General features: G+C 41.3%; 1 protein-coding gene and 2 non-coding genes across 5 annotated transcripts; all 3 read right to left on the bottom strand.

Annotated features, from left to right (window-relative positions):
* Positions 1-8306: 8306 nt before the first annotated feature.
* On the bottom strand, positions 8307-19056 carry slc25a3a (solute carrier family 25 member 3a). Of its 3 annotated transcripts, none has more exons than XM_050036036.1 (8): positions 18920-19056; positions 18240-18411; positions 16950-17071; positions 14703-14882; positions 12976-13157; positions 11782-11954; positions 11387-11497; positions 8307-8784 (listed from the first exon to the last, which is right to left on the bottom strand). In XM_050036036.1, the coding sequence occupies exons 2-8, from the start codon at positions 18379-18381 to the stop codon at positions 8624-8626; spliced, it is 1071 nt and encodes a 356-aa protein (XP_049891993.1). In that variant the 5' UTR covers positions 18382-18411; positions 18920-19056; the 3' UTR covers positions 8307-8623. The 3 variants fall into 3 exon arrangements, with proteins under 3 accessions (XP_049891993.1, XP_049891992.1, XP_049891994.1); XM_050036035.1 differs by lacking the exon at positions 16950-17071 and adding an exon at positions 15616-15737; XM_050036037.1 differs by lacking the exon at positions 16950-17071 and adding an exon at positions 15616-15737 and having other exon boundaries at positions 18240-18406.
* Positions 11121-11322, bottom strand: LOC126385282 (small nucleolar RNA SNORA53). The gene has a single exon (XR_007569416.1). It is a non-coding gene; the product is annotated as a small nucleolar RNA SNORA53 (small nucleolar RNA).
* Positions 12619-12820, bottom strand: LOC126385283 (small nucleolar RNA SNORA53). The gene has a single exon (XR_007569417.1). It is a non-coding gene; the product is annotated as a small nucleolar RNA SNORA53 (small nucleolar RNA).
* Positions 19057-20865: the final 1809 nt, after the last annotated feature.

Raw genomic sequence — 20865 nt, 5'->3', positions numbered from 1 at the left:
ACCTGCCACTATACCAACTGTCACTGCACAGCTCAAACCTATCCCTGTGCCCTCTGCTGCCAGCTGCAGTTATGTAACCAGTTCTTGTCATGTCACGGATGGTATCACGTTACATGACCTTCACACAGTACCTGACTACTGCTACTGTTTAATATATTTATCCAGGACTTACTGAAAAGCAGTATTAGTACTAAATGGATTACTTTGGTGAAATCAGTAAAATTAAAAACTACCAATCAGCTGACAGCTAAAACAACAGATATAAAACTGTTTGTAACCCAAGAAAAACAAATCATTATTTGACAATGATGTCAGATATGACAGGGTTTACTAAAAATAAAGAATTTGGTCTATAAAATAACCATTATTATCACCATGCAAAAAAAACTGAATTGTTGACAGCTTTTGCAGCAGTACAGTTGACTGAACCTCTCACAATCAACAAACTCAGCAGTGCAACTGTGTAACAGAAGCCTTACATTTCATCCGTTTTTACTCATAATGTTTTTGAGTGTTGCTGTCACTGCGGGTCAAAGGTCAGGTCATCAGCTTTTGTTACATAATGAGGCTACAATGAAGTCCTGTGAAACTGTGAATGTAATTCAGAGCTTTATACAAATGGACACACTGGTTACAAAGGTTCACATATCTTGGCTGTGAGGGAGCAGAAGCCCAGCTGTATCCAGTGACAGATGTTGTAACATGGATGTACAAGCTTGTCCTTCTCATGACCTTGCTCAGTCTGTAGTCCAGCTAAGTCTTCCAGTAAGTTTTCTCCCTGCTTGGAGAGACTTCCCAGGCCTGCTGTGGAGTGGATTCCGCCCACTGCAAATTCCTCACAGCGAGCCAAGCCAGGCCCCCATGTTCATGTGACCAGAAACACTGGCTGCTATTTCAGAGTGACCACGCAAAAAAACCACGCACAGAGCTGGAAGGACAATGGCTAGATGCACGAATGCACGGATGATTACGTTTGCACATGCGCCAGTGCTGTCTCCTCAGCCCCTGGTCCTTTTCTCCGTGGAGCGGTGCAGTCAGTGTTGACTCTTCCCCTCCTTCCTGCAAGAGCCAAAAGCAACAGGCTGAGCTCCTACTCTCTCTGAGGCATTACGGTCTGTGCAAACATTTCCAAGGAATGCAAAATGAATGAAGGTCTAACAAATCCAGGAGGACAGTCAAGTAAAGATAGTGAACTTACTGAATGTATACACCACAAAATCAAACAGGTATCTCAAATCATTTGTTCCATCTGCCATTAGGTTTTTAAACAAGCTGTAGGCAAGCTTGTTGGGAATGATACACTGGTTAAACTGTGATGACTGCATTTACTGTATTTATTGTATTATTTATATTGTTATGTAAGATTTATTGTGTTGTTGACATGCGAGATATGCTTGTTGTTACTTCTGTTGGAAACCAAACTGCCCTTCGGGGACATTAAAGATTTTCAGATTTTCAAACATTAAGACCTGTTTGCTTCTTTGACCTGGCTGGATTATTGTTCACTGCACACCAACTGGATTTGGTAATTTCATTAATTTATTACACTCAGGTCAGACCTGCAGTCCAAAGTCAATCCAAACACCCCAAAAAATGTTGACATTGTGTGTTTCTGCATGTTGAGCGTAAAAAAACCCACTTGATTATAGTTAGGAAAAAATCACACACAAAAGCACACAAAAGCAACTGGAAAAGTGGGGTCCAGGAGTCACTTTAAAACACCATATTTAAAAGTTTTAACAACACAAAAGCAGCAGCAAAAGTATTGATGGGTCACTAAAAAACACCCATGTTAAAAATCCGCTGGAAAACTGGTGACAGGTGGCTAATAAACACCCACATTTAACAGCACAAAAGCCCCTGGAAAAGCAGATATGGGTCGCCAAAAAACACCCAAGTTTAATAGCACAAAAGCTGCAGGAAAAGTGGTGACCAGAGGTCACTAAAAAACACTGTGGTTTAAAAGTTGTAACGACACAAAAGCAGCTGCAAAAGCATCAATGGGTCACTAAAAACCATCCACGTTTAACAGCACATAAACTATTGCAAAAGCAGTGATAGGTCGCTGAAAAACACCTACGTTCAACAGCACAAAAGCCCCTAGAAAAGCGGAAATGAGTCACCAAAAAAAATCACCCATGTTCTACAGCACAAAATCCACTGGAATGTTTGTAGAAATGTACAATGCTAAAAGTTTCCTCTGGCGATTTGGCTGCTCATGTAGGTTGAAAAAGTGCCAGTTCTGAATCCAAGCCATTGTAGGGAGATCCAGGGTCATGCTCCTGACATTTTACAGACTGAACAATAAATCAAAAATAATTGATAAAAAAAAATCAACAATAATAAAATAAGAATCTTTAGTTGCAGGCCCATCTTTTTCTCTTTTTTGGCTGTTGACTTGTACCAGGATCTAAAGTGCTTGTTGTTGCTGCCATGATGAGCCTATTCCTGGACATTTCTTTCTTCCTTGGACACCTCTCTCCTTCTCTCTGCTACTCTTACAGACAGCTGGTTCCACTGACCATTCATCAACACCTGCAGCACACATCAGTCACACCACACAGTTAGAGGTAGTAGTGAAGGTACAGATACAACAGCTTGCATTCTACAGAAAATGGGACACATTGTGACGCACTGCATTCAGTGAGTCACTGCTGTCACTGAGCCCAAAAACCACAAATCACGTTTATCTTTTTTCTTTACAGAAAAATTGGGCTACAAAAATATTCTCAAATTTACCAATAGCCATTAACGTGTATTTTGATATTCAGCACTGCGTTTTTTGGAACAGCTGTCATCTCCCACACGCCTGGCTCTGCGTCATACTCATCATCAAAAAAAGATAGAAAGATAATACTTTGGAAAATAGAGATTGTTGTTTTAGAGATAAATTATTCAGCCCCAGAAGCGAGCAAAAATCCTGTTGAAAAAGCATTAACGCTGAAGGTTCATGGGGGTCGTGGTGGTGTCATATCTCACTCTGCCTTGGCACGGTGTGATGGAAACATAGTTTGTATTGGACCTGGTAATAAAGGCCGAAGCCTAACTGTCCCTGATGGAGCCCACAGCTGTTTCCATCAGCAGTCAGTCAGACATGCTGGAGATGGAGCCCTAAAATAGACCACAGAGGGGAAGCTGTGTGGAAGTCAGCTGCAAGAACAATGCTAAAGGCAGAATGGATCGCAAATATGGAACAAATAACTGGACTGCACATATTTACAGGTTATCACTAAATGTGGAAATTACTGCTGTGATGAGACCCAAAAAGAGGAGATGTGCAATACACAGCTCTGGGAAACCTTTTTATCCCTCATAGTGTCGATGTTTTATTCAATGAGACGGAAATGACATTATGATCTCACAAATAGGCAGCGCATAAATGGAATCCATTTCCCATAACCCCTTGCAACCTTGCCCTGTTAGGTGCAAACACGTACCGAGATGTATCCTCTTTCCAACAGGAGACAGCACTATTGTTGTCTGTGTACAAACTGCTCATTTTATAAACAAACAAATGGATTCTAATGACAGCAGTACATCCGCAGACTGTGTGTGTGTGTGTGTGTGTGCTGTGACCCAGACCAGGCTACAGCACATAAGCTGATGGAGATCTCAGTGTGCAGCAGCAGGTAAACCTGCTCACTTTCCTCTTTCCACATGTGACATTCACACACACTTTAGCTGCTTCTAACCCAGTTTGAAATGTGGTGCATGATTTTCACGATGCCCCTCTCCTAACCTAACTTTGACCAGGAGCTCTGTTAGCACCAGCATCACGTGGATGTGGTGGTATAACACAAAACACACTGGCAGATACAGTGGATGCATGCAAATCAAAAATACTGACCGAAATTCAGCCAAAGCTACAGAGACCTGAAACAGACCCTTAAATAAGGGTTTGTTGGTGGTTTGACTTTTTATCATTTTGTACCTTCTTCTCTTCTCTTTCAAGAAAGACATGATCACTTTTTAAAAATTCTACACCTTAGATTTCAAAAACAGTTGGGTTATAAAATGTTAATAAAAACAGAAGGCCCATCCTTTTTGACCTATATTCAGTTATATATCCTATATTCATATCAAGGTATTTAATGGTCAAACTGATTAACTTCGTTGTTTTTGTCAATATAAAGTCATTCTGAATTTGACGCCTTCCAAAAAGTTTAGACAGGGGCAACAAAAGACTGTGAAAGTTGTGGAATGCACCTGCAACATTTCACAGGTAAACAGGTTTATTAGTAACAGATTAAAGTATCATGATTGGGTATGAAAGGGGCATCCTCAAAACAAGGTTCAGTTGTTCACAAGCAAGGAAGGCGCGAGGCTAACCAAAATTGTGAACTGCATGGCAAAGTAGTCAAAAAAACATTGTTCATAAAACAACTCACCAACATCCAGAGACACTGCCAACTTCTCTGGGAATGAGCTCATTTGAGATGTACTGACACAAAGCGGAAAAGTGCGCTGTGGTCTGATGAGTCCATCATGGACGTCCTGTCCTATGGGCTAAAAAGGAAAAGGACCATCCAGACTGTTACCAACACAAAGTTCAAAGTCAGCATCTGTGATTCTATGGAGGTGTTTTAGTGCCCAAGTTGCACATCTGTGAAGGCACCATGGAAGCTGATACAGGTTTTGGAGCAACATATGCTGCCATCTATCGCTGCCATCTATCGCTGCTTATTCCAACAAGACAATGAGACACATTCTGCACGTGTTACAACAGTGTGGCTTTGTAGCAAAAGGGAATGCAGGTACTAGACTGGCCTGCCTGTAGTTCAGACCTGTCTCCCATTGAAAGTGTGAGGCACACTATGAAGTGCAAAATACGACAGTGGAGACCCTGGAGTGTTGAGCAACTAAATTTGTACATTGAGCAAGAATGGCAAAGAATTTCTCTTTCAAAACTTCAGCAGTTAGTGTCCCCAGTTCCCAAACACTTACTGAGTGTTGTTAAAAGAAAAGGTGATGTAACACAGTAGTAAACATGTCCCTGTCCCAACTTTTTTGGATCCTGTTGCAGGCATTAAATTCAGACTGAGTGTATATTTACTAAAAACAATTAAGTTTATCAGTTTTAATATTAAACTAGTCCATACCCATTGGTAGCTTTGTCACCTTCTGCCAATCCTCAATGCCTATGTTCAGTTTCACATAGATTGACCATGTCAGTGAGTAGAAAAATGTGGGACAGACAGACATTCATTGCCTTATAGAAGCTCAGTTTTAGTAAGTTTTCCAACTTTTGCCAAGAGGGAACTTTAGATATTGGTCNAACGTGGAACAGACACACACACACACACACACACACACACACACACACACACAGTTTTCATCATTATTATTATATAGTAAGATAAGATATAGTAAGATATCTTGTCATCTCTGTGTACTGAATATATGTCAAAAAGGATTTGCAAATTATTCCATTCTTTTTTATCTGTGTTTTTAACGGACTCAGAGCGACTCAGGATGTCTCTGTGTTCTTCTGAACGACGAGTGTCTTCTGTTCCAGCAGCTGTCAGATTTTTAACGAAAACTTTTAGTCTCAGCTTCTGATTATGCCTCAAATGGCTTTTTATGGTGTTATTTGATGTATCATGTATTTGTTGTGTACTGTGAATGTACTGTGTACACTGTTTGTTGTCTGCAGGAGTTGATTTTGGTGGCAGATGACTTTCCTCACTGGGGATTAATAAAGCTTTTTAATGTAATCTTTAACAGCATCCCAACTTTTTAGGGATGAAAGTAAATGCAAGTAAATATTCTTACTGTTCTGATGGATTATTTTTTACATTTTTGCCACTTAGAGAAAGGATCTGAATCCTACTTGTATCTCTGCTCAAGTCAGCTGAATAGTGGAGTTGCATGTCCACTGAACAGTAAACAGTGAGGTACGCACACGCTCTAGTGGTAGAAAATGAGAACAGCCTGTGAGAGCAAGAGCTACACTAGGATGGAAACCAGTTTAGCCCAGTACTGAACTAAACTATCATTTTAAGGCAGTGGTGCTTCACCAGAGAAATTGCATTTGAAATATTCCCACTAAAAGAAGCACAGCCTACACAGTTGTGAAAGTTTTCACCCATAACTACAAGATATGAATACTTAAAGACATTTTTGACGACCATTTTCAAACGCACTCTTGAGTTTTAGATTTTAGATGTGTTTACCACCGTTCCTGACAACACGTTTCTGTATGGCATGAAAATCAGACAGCAGACTCCTGACACCTGCTTCAACTGGTTGTCATCAGTCCTGGAACCCATCAGCTCTCGGTCTGACAACGAGAGGAAGAAAATATCTGCACACATATGCAGATATGTTTTAAGAGATTAGTTTGTCCTACAAAGTAACACAAAGTCTGCATTAATTTTGTGTTACATTGTAGTTCCTTAGGGACTGTTGGTTACTTATGAGGGACAAAGGGTGGTGCAAAAAGGGGGAGGCATGTCAAATAATTTTTTTTAGTGCTGGGAGGGACTTATGTTTTTTATTTTCATTGAGGGTAAGGGCATAGAAATATAAATGGTTGTAATTTGTATTTATTTTGCCACAGATTTTTACAGAAAAAATGCCTTTAAGACCTGTAGGCGGGTTAAGAAGGCATGTTTTCTTTAAAAAAAAAATACATTATTTATCATAGCCAGGAACTGTAAAAACAAATATTATTGGATTTACAAATTTCTGAAGGTTCTTCGACACATTATGTGCCACAAACACCTCCATCAGAAAAAAACAAAACAAAACAAAACAAAAAAATCCCAGTTTACAAATGATATTTCACCAAAATCACTTCATTCTGTCTTATTTAAAATCTGGCAAATAATAAAAGCTTACACTAACTAACCTGCTTCAAGACAAGAGTGAAGAACTGAGGCTTTTTTAAACCAAAGAATTTGTCTTTAACTTTCAACGTCAAGGGTAAGTTTTTAAAAATCTAATGTTTAATTTATGGTGGAGGACGAGTCATGTATTTTCTGCCAGTCACTCAGGGAGGCTCACAGAAAAACATCTGTAGCTTTGGGGAGGGTAAAAAAACAACAAAAAACTAAGTCATACCTTACCCACCTCTCTCCTCTGATAAGTAAAGAACAGTCCCTTAGTAATGCTGTTAATTACAGCCTGATGTGAAGAATCTGTGCTGCATCACCTCACAGCACACGTACAGCTGTGTATTTTTATGAGTAGATGCCCCTTTTGTGTGTACACACTTCTGCCAACAGTTTCAGAATGTTCCACTGATCAACTAGTGGCAGTATCATGCCAAGATAAGCTACAATGTGCCAGCACAGATAGGGAGAAAGAAGACTGCAGGCTACCAACATAATAATGGAGTTTCAATACTGATACTTATTTCAGCTTTGCAAATGTTTTATAAGAAAGAAAATGCACTCAACATGTTTGTTAAGGATGCACACAGTGTGTTTTAGAGAGTAATGCTGACTGTAAAAGCGACAGGATTGACTGATTGTTCATTCTGATGTATCGTACAGCTCCATCAAGTCACACTGATTTTCCCTGTAAGGTACAGAAACAGCTCTGGCTGCCAACGATACAGAAGTCAATGACTGTGTTTACATTCACAAATATTGTTTTTGTTCTTATTCCAAAAAAGACAATTTTCTTAGAAAGCTGTTTAAATGGCTAATGAAATATTATATTCCACTAATATTTCTGTTTATATGCAGCTGTGCATACACAGATTAACCTGCTCCAAACATGTCATTTATCTCATAATATGGAGAAATGGAACAGCTTTAGCTTGTGCCATTTTGAGTTGGGTGGTGGACTTGCTGGACCGTGCAAACAGCTTTCCTCTTTCATTCCTTCAACCACCTTCTTAAAGTAATTGTGACAGATAGTGCAGACCCTAAAGTGCTTGTTTCTTTTTCTGCTCAGTAATGTCGGCTTTTCTTTGGACGTGTCTCCACCCTTGCACTGCAAACTGTCGGCTAGATGGTTTGTGTGACACACAGAGCTGACCGTAAACAGAAAAGAGGGCTTGTGTCACAAACTGCGGTAAAAAACCCAATTGAGAAACATATTTCGAATATGTTGTATACATGCCCAAAGAATTCTATCAAACCCTGAATATCACCATGTCCCTCGTCTTCACTGGAAAAAGGTACATTTGGAATATCCACATTCAGAATACTGCCATGTTCAGTGTAAAAGTGGACTGTTGTTAAGTACAGAACAAAGATGCATGACCAGGATTCATCCAAGGCGTGTAATCTATTAAATTGATCAAATGCAATTAAATGTATAAACCAGATATGTTAAAGAAAAGCAAAATGCAAATGTTTTCCAGGGAATTTAAGTCTTTTATTAGAATGTCAACCTTATTCTAATGACAGGAATCAATAAAACCAGAAGGGCATTTCTACAGAGGAATATTTTCTGTCTGACTCATGGAAAGCCCAGAGCATCACATCCATCTTCTTTCCTTGCTTGTTTTTTCTGTTTTAAATATACATGAGTAGCAGCAGTCCTGCACTCTGCAGAGCAGCAGGAGCTGAGGACATAAATATAGAAAACTGCTGTGTGCGCTGTAGAAGTTGGGGTTCAGATGTGTCGGCTGGAGGCTTCGGCTCAGTGGGGGGATGGAGGGAGGGGGAGGTTACTCTGTGAGGCCGAGCTTCTTCTTCAGGGACTCTGGCATCTCGGGGGGAGGGGGGCGGGGCAGGCGGAAGTAGACCTTGACGGAGTCGTAGATGAACCACTGCAGGGCGGTCAGAGTACCGATCATGATGATACGGGCAACCAGACCCTTCCACACACCTGCGCAGGACACAAACACATCAGGTTCAGACTCACTGCTGAGCTCACTGTAAACTCAGAAGTTCAGACTACAAGCTGCACAGCACTGGGAGCACTTCACCACTTAAGGATAATGTTGAGGTTAATAAAACTTCTTTGAAATTAAAGACTCTGCATGTCATTCAACTTATTAATGGAGGACACCTGACTGTGTGTCATCAATTAGTCGACTTAACAGTTTTCAGAGTTGGAGGAAAAAAACAAAAAGAACCCCCTAAAGTTTTAGAATGTTGTCCACCTCACAACCTGACAACAGGGGTGAGAATATGGATCAATTTACAGAAAAACTAAAAACACGTCTATCTTGGTTAATATATTGAATTTAACAAAGGACAAACCAACATACTTCATATCAATGACAAAAACATTGTGAATCCAGCATCACACAGTGGTCCTGTGCACATGGCATGAAGGCAGTGCTGCCACAGTACAGTATAATCTGACAATTTACAAATCTATACATCAAGCCAGAGGCTGACACTTTCAGGAATCCTGTGGGTCAAAGGATTTCCATGGGATGGGATTCAATTTCACCATTGATCACATGGCAGGACAGGAAAACAAGTCAATGGGAGCAGGCAAGATGGGAATCATAATAATACTGAGCTAGCAATGTGAAGCTAGCAACTATTAGTTGGTTTCCACAGAGCATAGCAAGTGTGATCCCATGTTGTTTTAATCAGATAATATCATGAGTGAGATGCTTAGGTTGTAATAATGTGATAATTCCCATAATGTGTCAGTATCAAGTGAATAAACTCAGTGCTATTTATTTCCTACATGGTTGTAGCCGTTAGAATCAGAATAAGGTTAATTACCAAGCAGGGTTTCACCTACAAGTAATCTCTGCATGTTTAATGTTTTCACTGTATGTTAATTGTATGCAATAAACATACAATAAGTAATTAAATTAAAAAATTACAATACAAAAAACTACTTTAAGAATATTGTGACAAATATGTACTATAAAGCTGTTTAGGCCGTTAGGTTAATAGTTACTTCAGCATTAAACTACACTGTATAGTTTATGGAATATGCTAGACCTGTATTTATGCACATGCAGTTCCAATATGAATAAACACTATTTTTTTTGTTATCAAAAATCACAACATGGAAACTAGCTGGGATGGGGGATATTCTCCCGGGATTAGAGACGGGGCAGGAATTTTTCTTGGGAGTGGGATGGGACAGGAGTGAAAATTAGGGTGGGAAATCACAACTTTTATGATACTCAAGATGCAATATTATTGCGATTTTAAACATTTTGCTATATGCTGCGTATTGTGATAACATACATTTTGATACACTGCAATTTATTACAATTTTATCAACTAAATTATGTCCTTAAAAAGGAAAACTTGGGCAACATCTGTTTTATCTGATAACTTCTCAATGCTTTCATCTCACTTCAGTCATATTTACTGCGGGAAAATGTATCTAAAGGACTGAAAATGCAATTGATTTGATTATTCTAGTAGGCTTCCGAAGTTAAATTTGTATTCAACAAACTTTTTTTTAATAAAAACCATCAATACCTCACATCTGTGTAGCAACATAATACTGACATGCAAAATATCCCAATACTCTGCTATATCAGTTTTTCCCTCACTCCTAATGAGAATCCACTCCTGTGACACCCTCTTCATCACTACACAGCCCCACCTTCTAATATAAACTAACACAAGTTCTCTCATCATGGACTCAAATAATCAATGACAACAATATCTATTATTTCATTACATTCATCCTTAGTTCAGTTTTTATGTTGTATTGTGGCTGCTCGTTAGTTACAACATGCTACAGTGTTTCCATTACAGTGACATCAACACAGCATTAGTTTGTCAGCTGCTCTTAGAGGCCGTTTACACGTTGCCGGCTATTTTCATAAACGGACATTTGACCGTCTCCGTTTTCAAAAAGATCTTCGTTTACACTTACCCGTGTATATATACACACACACACAAGTGCATGCCAAACCTGTAGGTGGCAGTGTAACGAGAAGCTCAAGCCTTCCATGTATCGATTGTCACCATAGCAACATAGGTCGCACTTTTGACACAGGCGCAAGTTCCGGCGCATACTGTGACGTCGGCTGCCTTTAACTCTGTTTATCTCAGTTTACATGCAAACGCGCAACCGGAGTTTTCCAAAATCTCCACTCTGGCCGGAGTTTTTAGAAAGACTTGTTTTCAGAGGAGAAATCTCCGTTTGCGTGTAAACAAAGGGCACAAACGAAGGAAGATGTCTCCGTTTATCAAAATCACTGTGTACGTGTAAACGGCCTCTTAGACCAGCAGCATGTCCGTCCCCCAGGCTTGCAGCAGTGGGAGCTCCCTGTCTGTAGATGACAGGGTTGCCAGTGTTGCGGTGGGCTGGGGGACAGGTAGACTGTTCTCACACGCCAATGACTCAAGCACCTCCAACTGTACAGCCAGCAAGCTGCTGAGGGGCTGTGCTCAGAGCACAGCGCCCTCCAGAGGTGGATCTAAGGAGCGTGTTGATCAAAGCCTTATGCTGCACTATGCTGCTGCTTAAGTTACAGTAAACTGGTGTTGTTACAGACCTTTGGGTCCCAGCCTCTTGAGGACCTGGACAGCAGTGCTGCCACTCTCCTTGTTCAGCACAGACACCACGGAGTCAGCAGGGTGAGACACGATGGCACAGAACACACCAGCTGCACACAGAGCAAACAAAAAACACATCAGAGAACTGGAGTCTGCAGCTGTGCAACTACCCTGTCTATACAGTCATATTTAACACAGGTTTAATGATACACTATTGAAACTTATAACATTGCTTATGTGCTTACTCAAGAAATATTTGAATATTGCTAGAAAATGTCAAATTTGTGATGATTTCATCACATCCTCATCGTTACAGCATTATTAACTGATTACTTCTCTAGCTTTAATGAGCATCATGATTTGTAGTGACCTTGTCAGATGATCTGTTACTCACCAATGTAACCGGCCACAAAGGTGACCACCAGCTGCTCAGGTTTGCTGCACTCACTGCGGGGCTTGGGAACAACATACTTATAGAGCATCTCCACAGTGCGCTCAAAGCAGGCAAACTTCATCATGGTGTAGGGGATCTGCCTCATCCACAGGGGAACCACACCCTTATAGAAACTGGAGTGAAAGGAAGGAGGAGATGTGAGCTCACAAGGAGCATCAAGTGTCACATATCTACATATTCATGCATCACCATTCTCGTACAGATGTCAGAGATGTATGTAAAAAAAAAATAGGGAAACCATAGGTTCACTCGGAGTCTTTATATGAGGAAGGGGGTTTTGTCTTCCTTGTAGCCACCTCTATGGACCAGTCTTCCCAACTTTTTTCCAAAACTGCCTTCCTTTAGGGCAGTGGTTCTCAACTGGTCCCCCCACGGGGTCCAGATTTCTCCTTCGTCATTAGTTCAAGGTCCACACAGTTTAATACATTCAGTGTTGTACTTGTTTTTGGCAATATTGTTGATCAAGTTCGCTGTCTGTCAAGTCGCTGTCCCTTTGTCACTCACTTTACAGCAGGAAACGGCACTTCAAAGTAAAAACTTTGTGCCAGAAATGTACTGTTCTTAAAAATAAAGTGTGCTTTTTTTTAAACTTCACACATTTGAAAGCCACTTGCAGTCCATTCTGAATGGACCCACATTTAATTTCAAAAGAATACATTATGTTTGTGTAAGTTACATTTTATTAGGAGATAAATTAAAACCAAACTTTGATAACCTGAAAAATACCACCCAACCACCCATATTCTTCAATGCTTTTGTTTTATAAACTATGTGAACTGTGTCCGTCCCCCAGGCTTGCAGCAGTGGGAGCTCCCTGTCTGTAGATGACAGGGTTGCCAGTGTTGCGGTGGGCTGGGGGACAGGTAGACTGTTCTCACACGCCAATGACTCAAGCACCTCCAACTGTACAGCCAGCAAGCTGCCGAGGGGCTGTGCTCAGAGCACAGCGCCCTCCAGAGGTGGATCTAAGGAGCGTGTTGTCATCAGAAATCCATTTTCTATTCATCTATTTTTCAACTACTAATTCAACCATTCCTGTATCTGAATAACCTGGCAGCCACTCAAAATAACTTACCCACAGTGACTGATAGCAAAACAGAATGTTGAGGAATTGTAAGAAGGTATTAGACTTACGCCCAGAGTCCCTCCTCTGCAAACATTTTGGGGACACACTGTCTGAGGGTGTTGGCGTAGCCTGGCTGTGTCTGAATACGAACTTTGACAGCCTCCATGGGAGCCAGGGCAATGTCTGCGAAGAACTCTGCGCTGGCTGAGGCAGCCAGGTACAGCGATGTCCTCCACAGGTAGGTGTTCTCCTGTGGGGTGAAACCACACAACAAATGGTCAGACAGGTTAGGTGACAGACATATCACTCAGGTTCTCCCCTTTGTCACCCAGCAGCAGGTAAAAACATTAAAAAAAAGAAAGAAAAAAAAAGCAATACTTCTGGCATAATACAGCCTCCAGACAGTGTTATGACCATAACCTACATACAGCCTTCTGGTTCCATGCAGGTTATGGCCATACTAACAACCCCTATGATTTACTGATGACTTTTTCAGACACTGGCCTTAGTAGGTCAGCTTGTGACTCGTGCCCAGAATAGTTACAAGTCAACGTGAACTCAGAGCAACACTTTATCAGATAGTGTCTTAGTTATAAAGTTCACTTTGGAACAAAATGTAATATTAGTAACTCCAAATGGATGTGGAAGCCTGGTGGTCTTCTTGTAGAGAGAATGAAGCAACCTTCAGCTCTTAAATGTTCCACTGTCTCTAAACAGTTGCAGTCTAGAGCCCTTATATTTCTAATCAATATAAGGAGCTGTATCTTATTTTAGTTAAGTTTATGGCAGTAAAGAAGTAATGAAAATGTCAGGTTTTTTTGAGCCAAAAGTATAAATATGTTTCTTTACTTAAAATCACCAAAAGGAACACAAGTAGAAACGGTAAATTGCTTAGAGATATATCAGTGAGAGTACCGATTGGTAAGTGTTAGCACCAATTAAAAAACAAATGTACTAGGGATGGGTCACGATTTTCGAATTTCGAATAGTCGTTTTATTTTTGAAAAATCGATTTTTTAATGCGACTATTACTATTCGCCGTCTTATTTCCCCCTCTTTATTTGACATGCAATTCAGCTCCTAACCGCACAAGGGCAGTCTAGGATTGCTACAGCGGTGTGAGATGGGCTACCAGCTAGTTCGATTATTCGAAAAATTGTCGAATAGTTGCCACGATTTTTGAATAGTGTTTTGGCTTGTGTTGCCCATCCCTAAAATGTACCCATCTCTGTAACTGCAGTCTGGTGGAAACCGAATGTGATCCAACAGTTGAGCTGCTTAATGGCAAATCTAAACAACTGTAAAGGCTCTTGATTCTAACAGTTTCAAGTCATGTCGCAGTTTTTACCCTTCTTTTCACTCAAAGGATTTTAAACATCGGATGTCTAAATCCTAAGCAAGCTGTGTTAATGTTAGTGGCAGCTTGGCTTGCAGTTCAAACTGGTTTGATATTACACCCAACACCGGACTGCAGAATTTTACTGCTAGGTGTCGCACTTGACTCTGCAGCAGCTCCTGAGTGGAACATAATGACAACTTGTCCTACATTGAGTATCAAGGATCACGTCACATCATGTAAAGTGGGAGCGCTCTCTCCACATTGAATCCATTAAATATGTGCTTCCGTTACATGATGTAGAGAAACCATGTACCTATCAGCTGTGCTCAAGATAAGACTGGAGACAGAAACCACATAAAAGATGGGCGAGTAGCTATCTTGCTGTTTTTGCACTGTTGTACATTTTAAATAGACAATATAATATTTATTGGAAATGATGATGGTATCAGGACTCACCTCTCCCAGCAAGTCACTGTAGAGGACCTTGAACACTTCGTAGAAGCCAAACTTGCACAGTCCCTGCATGGAGTAGCCGATGAAGGTGGGAGCCCAGCCCTTTGCCAGGCCTCTGACACCATCTTCCCTAACTGTCACTGCAAAGCCGTTGCCAATGCTCTTGTATTTATCAGGGTTTACCTGAGGAGGAGAATTAAAGCTGATGAAGAATGTCATTGAATTATTTGCAACTCTTGGATCTGGTGTCTGGGGCAGATACGTGTAGGCTTATAGGATGGCTAGTCATGAACATGTGCCAATACTTGAAAATATAGTGATTTTCTTGTTTGTGTTGCCAAGGATGCAGTTTCCCTAACTGTTAAATATATTTGCCCTGTAAGTACTTCTTTCTAAACAGCAATTTAGACATTTGAAACTATATTAGCTGAACAGATTTATTAAAGTCATGGTGACTCGAAATTCCATCATCAAACTGAGTGCCACGCCTACAAAAGTGTGGTGTAAGAGTGAATTTTTTTTGTGTAACATTTTCTTCCAGTGATTCTGTACTACTTGTTTTTAACTCACTGGGACAAAAGTCCATAAGTTTCCAATTCAAACCATTTAATTGTTAAATAGGAACTATCTTCTAAACAACTAGGCTACTTTGTGATTTAAAATTGAAATTTAGAAAAACTTCTTAAGTAAAATTTTAAGTATGAATTAACAGTGCCATGAGGCTAGCAACACCAAAATACTGAATAGGGTTTCTCTTGCACAACAAATAGCAAGTTCACTGTTAATTATTTAAGTCATTTCAATGTTGTGCGCAACTACCATTATAGTGATGATCTTACATGACGCCATGGGGCTGAGAGGTTGGAAGAGCTGCTGGCTACACGCTGCTACTGTGTGGTTCAGCTTCCATACAAACCTGCAAGCGGCACTTGACAAGGTCGAGGGGCACCACTGCTGTGTGTGTGAGGCCGCAGCTCAGGATACCCCCAAAGCCACACAGGGCATAGTACTTTTGGGAGCCAAACTCACAGCTGAAATCTGTGGTAGAAGGGAGGGGACACACAACATACATGCAACATGCAGGGTCACATGCAACACAGGACAAAAAATCAACACCAAAACAGAGTCACAAATGGGAGAGCTGTCACCACTGAAAGAAAACTGCCAAACTTTTTTTGAGGCCAGTTTTCTCATGTCCTAACTGGACTGTTTGAATTCAGTGCCAGGACTCTCCCATTACAGATGACTCTGCCACTAACATGCCACCATTTATTAGGATCACACACCAACGGTTGATAAAATAATTTTGCAAAGTGATTTCAGTATGAAAATTTCATGGACTTAGTGGTGTTTTGCAAGTTTGGTCATTTACTAGAGAAGCAGGCCACAAGTTCCTAGACTTGTTTCCTACTTTACATGCAGCCACATATTTCATTTCACCTCAGTAAACTATGCAACTTAGTTTACTGTGTAATGTGTTTTTTTCACATTGTTAAGGCAACAATGGCTGCCTAAAAGGAAGAAATCAGCACAAGTTCAAGGGATTGGTAGTAAATGGGCTAAAAATGCAAATCACCACTATGTTCCTACAACTTTGTGATTTAACAATTTATCAAGAAATAAACCTAAGGTTGAGATAAAAGATTACCAGCAATGAATGCATATTTTAATTTTTTCCACACAAATTTATTACTTTATCATCATCACTGAATAACTGTATTGAAGCAAATGTACTTTTACTTTTTACCAGACAATCATCCCTGACAGTACAAGGTTAATCAGTCAGTGTGTTAATGAATAATCAATGACTGTCTGATAACATCTGCATTAATTTGCGTCATATCTCATAGGTCATTTATACATTCAGACAATCCAGAAAGACACCTTGATGCTGTCAAGTAGCACCGTCAACATACAGTACATATTCTCCCTCAGGTCTGACACTCCTGACCTTCACCTACAAAAGTCCTCTACTGTGGAGTGAGTGGGGGCGGCGAGGTGGGTGGAAATCATTGAACACATAGGAACAATGGTGCAAAATCATGCAACCATGTTAGGATCACTCCCACACATTAGATTTATGGGAATCAATACACAATGACAAAAGAAACAACCTACAGCTGGGGTGATGGTATTTCTCCCATGCAAATTGGTGCGTTTTCAAAGGAACACACGAAAAAGAAAAACCATTCATGGGTGGATGGGTCACGACGTTTAAAGAAACAAGGCGCCGAGCCACAGAAGACAGACCTGCATTCTGCATTTGACCAGATCGAGGGGAACGACAGCTGTGTGTGTGGTGCCACAGCTCAGAATCCCACCAAAGCCACACAGGACGAAATACTTCTGAGAGCCGAACTCACAACTGTCTCCTTTTGAAGAAACACAGGTGAAACTTTAAGAGCAGGGCATCTTTAAGTTTAGAAAGGATGACACTTTCTTTGAGTTTTGAGATGTCTAACTGGCTAGAGTTAGAAACATGTTATCTGTTTCAAACCAGCTAGATGTCTGACAAGCTACAAGCTGTACTAGAGAGGTAACTTATTTGACTTGCCCTTGTGTGACAGGTTTAAACCTGCTTAACAGCCACTGTTTAGTCTGAAAACAAAGCCATGTAAGCTCTTTAATATGCTCTCCAGTCTTGACAAATTTCATCCACTCCCAAGATGCAAACACAATTAAGATGTTTCACTCTCTCGTGAGATAGCTGTGTTGTTACGATAAAGCCAAACTTATAAATGCATTGAACAAACACTATGAAATAAGTACTCTGACTTTGTTCCACAACCTGGTGTTTTCATGTGATAAATGCTTGACTGAAAGCACAGCCCCCTGTATTCTGGGGCAGAGCAACATAATATCTCTTTAAGAAATGGTTGGGCATAGACTGCCTTAATACCAGGAGGTCAAGAAGTTGCAGACTTGTGGCTGAAGCCTGTGGAGCATTGAAAACTTAACAGAACATTTGTGGGGCTCCTTGTTGGCTTTTGACACTTGACACATAGCAGCATAACTGTTGAATAATGAAATCAAATAGTGTTGAGATAGCGCTTTAACAACCTGTGATAAATATTTCAAGATGGGACATTATGTTCTGGTCAACCCCTGAGCAGCCAACAGTCAGGGGTCACTGCTATTTCTCTACTAGTCTGTAGTTCTGCATATTATTTCCTAGCAGTAATAAACAGTTTCACTCATCTTGCATCCACCGTTAGCAAGAAACTGCGACATGTCAAGTACAGTTTGCTGCAGTGCAAAGGCAAGATACCACTTTGTCCTTCCTTGTCCTCCACAGGCAGCTTGTATGCAGCAAAGGCCTAGCGGCTAACTGCCTCAGCAATCATATCCTTAATCATTTGTAGCCATTTAAAGATTTAAGGATAACACACAACTCGTACACTGGCTATTTTACATGACAATACACGTATTTTCACTGAATTACGCAATGAAATTGGCCGCAACCCGGCGAATCTGGTCGGCTAAGCTAATGCAGCTAACGCTAGCCCTTTAGCCAGCCTACGGACTCTGCGCCAGGGTTACCTTCTGCGGTGGCGGCTGCTGCCAGTCTGCGGGTGCTCTGTCCATGAAGGCTCTGTTGGGGCTCTTCCACTTTCTGGAGGGTGAACAGTGGAGCGCTAAACGGGTTGGCCCGGGCCAGATGCGTCAAAGCGGTCGGGTACATGGTGGTGTCCTGCCTGCTGGCGGAGCTGCGCTGCAATGAGCAACAAGTTAGCTGAGTGTTAGCTTGAGCTAAGCTGCCGATGTGACTCTCACACACACACTGACACCTGAACCAAGGGATGCCATGTCACGTGCCTGTTAGCTTAACGTCTGAATGACGGCCGACAGGAAATACTTAGCTAGCTTATTGAATGAAAACACAGCTAACGCTAAGCTACACTAATAAGCACACAACGGCTATGTAAACTCCCGGGCCGTTGTTGTAACACCCAGCTGGAACACTGTGCGCCCACACATTCATGTAACTGTATTCCCCTTGTCCTTTTCTAGCATAGCGGATGCTAAAATGCTATGCTACATTACGTGCTAAGCTAACTTGACCGCTCCACAAGGAGCAAGGTCTCCTCTTAACAGAAGAGGTAAAAGTCGCATGAACAAAACCGCTAACAGAAGCCACGATTAAGTTAACCATTTCCTCCATTAAGACGTGGTTGTGTTATATTTCATATGTAGTGTTTTAAATGAATAAGTGCACTCACTCTCTCAGTGTCTTAAGATGGCGACTCCGCTTAGCTGCAACCGGCTGCTCGGAGAGGCCGAATGACCTCGCGGTAAACCGATTTGTCCTTTCGTGACGTCACCGAGAAGCCTGGGCGGGTCCTTCAGCTTCTCTGTCCTGTAGGAAAACGCCGCAGAGCTGCCAATCAACATCTCTGGTCCAATCGCACATTAGATCTATGATAAATTAAGGCGGTGCTTGTAGGAACTTGCAATGGAATTCTTTTAACAAAGGTTAAAGTTTTCCCCCTCAGGTAAATAAAAACGTGTGCACGTGTAGCAGTCAAAAAATAGGGGAGAGAGGTGTGTGTGTGTGACGGAGAATGACACCCAGATGACAAATTGGATTACCTGTTAGCAGCTGTCTCTATTCTCGTCCTCAGTAATAAGGCTGAGAGTGAAGCCCCCTCTAGAGGTGATCACTTAGTGACGTCACCGCACACCTGGTTACACGTGAGGTGTGGTTAGTAGCCTATGAGGTGGAGGATGGGTAAATTCGGTGTCACAGCATGAGTGGAGTGGAGCTCCCTCACCTCTTATAAAGAAATGTCATTATGTTGTTTGTCATTCAGAAACAAATAAAATTGCTGACGTCGACAAAAGACTACCGTCAAAAATTGCTGACTGTAGACAAAATCTCAAATCAAATCAAAATCAAAGTCTGGAAAATGGTAAAAGTTTCACTTTTCCTTACAACAGAGGTGAGACCAAGTCATTCATTCATTCATCTTCTAACCGCTTCATCCTCTTGAGGGTCGCGGGGGGGTTGGAGCCTATCCCAGCTGACATCGGGCGAGAGGCAGGGTACACCCTGGACAGGTCGCCAGTCTATCGCAGGGCTGACACATAGAGACAAACAACCATTCACGCTCACATTCACACCTACGGACAATTTAGAGTTATCAATTAACCTAGTCCCCAATCTGCATGTCTTTGGACTGTGGGAGGAAGCCGGAGTGCCCGGAGAGAACCCACGCTGGCACGGGGAGAACATGCAAACTCTGCACAGAAGGGCTCCCACACCTGGGATCGAACCGGCAACCCTCTTGCTGTGAGGTGACGGTGCTAACCACCACACCACCGTGCCGCCCCGAGACCAAGTCATTGTTTTGCAAGTTACAAGTCCGCCCCGAGACCAAGTCATTGTTTTGCAAGTTACAAGTAGGTCTCAAGTCTTTGCACACAAGTCCCAAGTCCAGTACCAAGTCAAGTCTGACAAGTCCCAAATCCTGAACTTTGAATTTCGAGTGCTGAACAAGTCATAATGTGCTCTTCACCACATGTAATGCCATTTTAACAAGAGTAATAATTTAATTTACAAAAAATAATTTACAAAAGCCCGAATGCTTTTTAAAATTTATACTTTTTGTTAACAAGATTGTTAAAGTTACTAAGCTGTTAAGCTAATGCATTAGCTTGCTAACTATGTTTATATTAACATCGGCTTACTATTCTTTGTACAACTTCAAATGTCGTACGAAGTTGGACGTTGCTGCGTCTGTCTTTAATTTTCGATCCGCACTTTTGCATACTGCTATTTGTTCTTGATCACCATGTAGTTTTTATACGCAAACAAAATTATCTTTGGCGGGCCTATCCCTTTTCCAACTGGTGTTAACATTCCATTAGTTCTTCGTGGTTCTCTCCTGTAAATCGATTGGATGTTGTGAGGTTGGCTCATACAAAGTGGATCTCGGGAATTAAATGTGGACTTCTTGGGAGTGATTAATGTTAACATTAGATGACACAGGAAAATAGAGAAATGAATTAATTAGTGGAACATTTTAAATAGGGCGGCACGGTGGTGTGGTGGTTAGCACTGTCGCCTTACAGCAAGAAGGTTGCCGGTTCGATCCCGGGTGTGGGAGCCCCTCTGTGTGGAGTTTGCATGTTCTCTCCGGGCACTCCGGCTTCCTCCCACAGTCCA

The sequence above is a fragment of the Epinephelus moara genome, chromosome 23 (genome assembly GCF_006386435.1).
Source record: "Epinephelus moara isolate mb chromosome 23, YSFRI_EMoa_1.0, whole genome shotgun sequence".
NCBI classification, from domain to species: Eukaryota; Metazoa; Chordata; class Actinopteri; order Perciformes; family Serranidae; genus Epinephelus; species Epinephelus moara.
The sequence above is the reverse complement of the archived record's forward strand: the minus strand, read 5'-3'. Positions and strand labels throughout refer to the sequence as shown.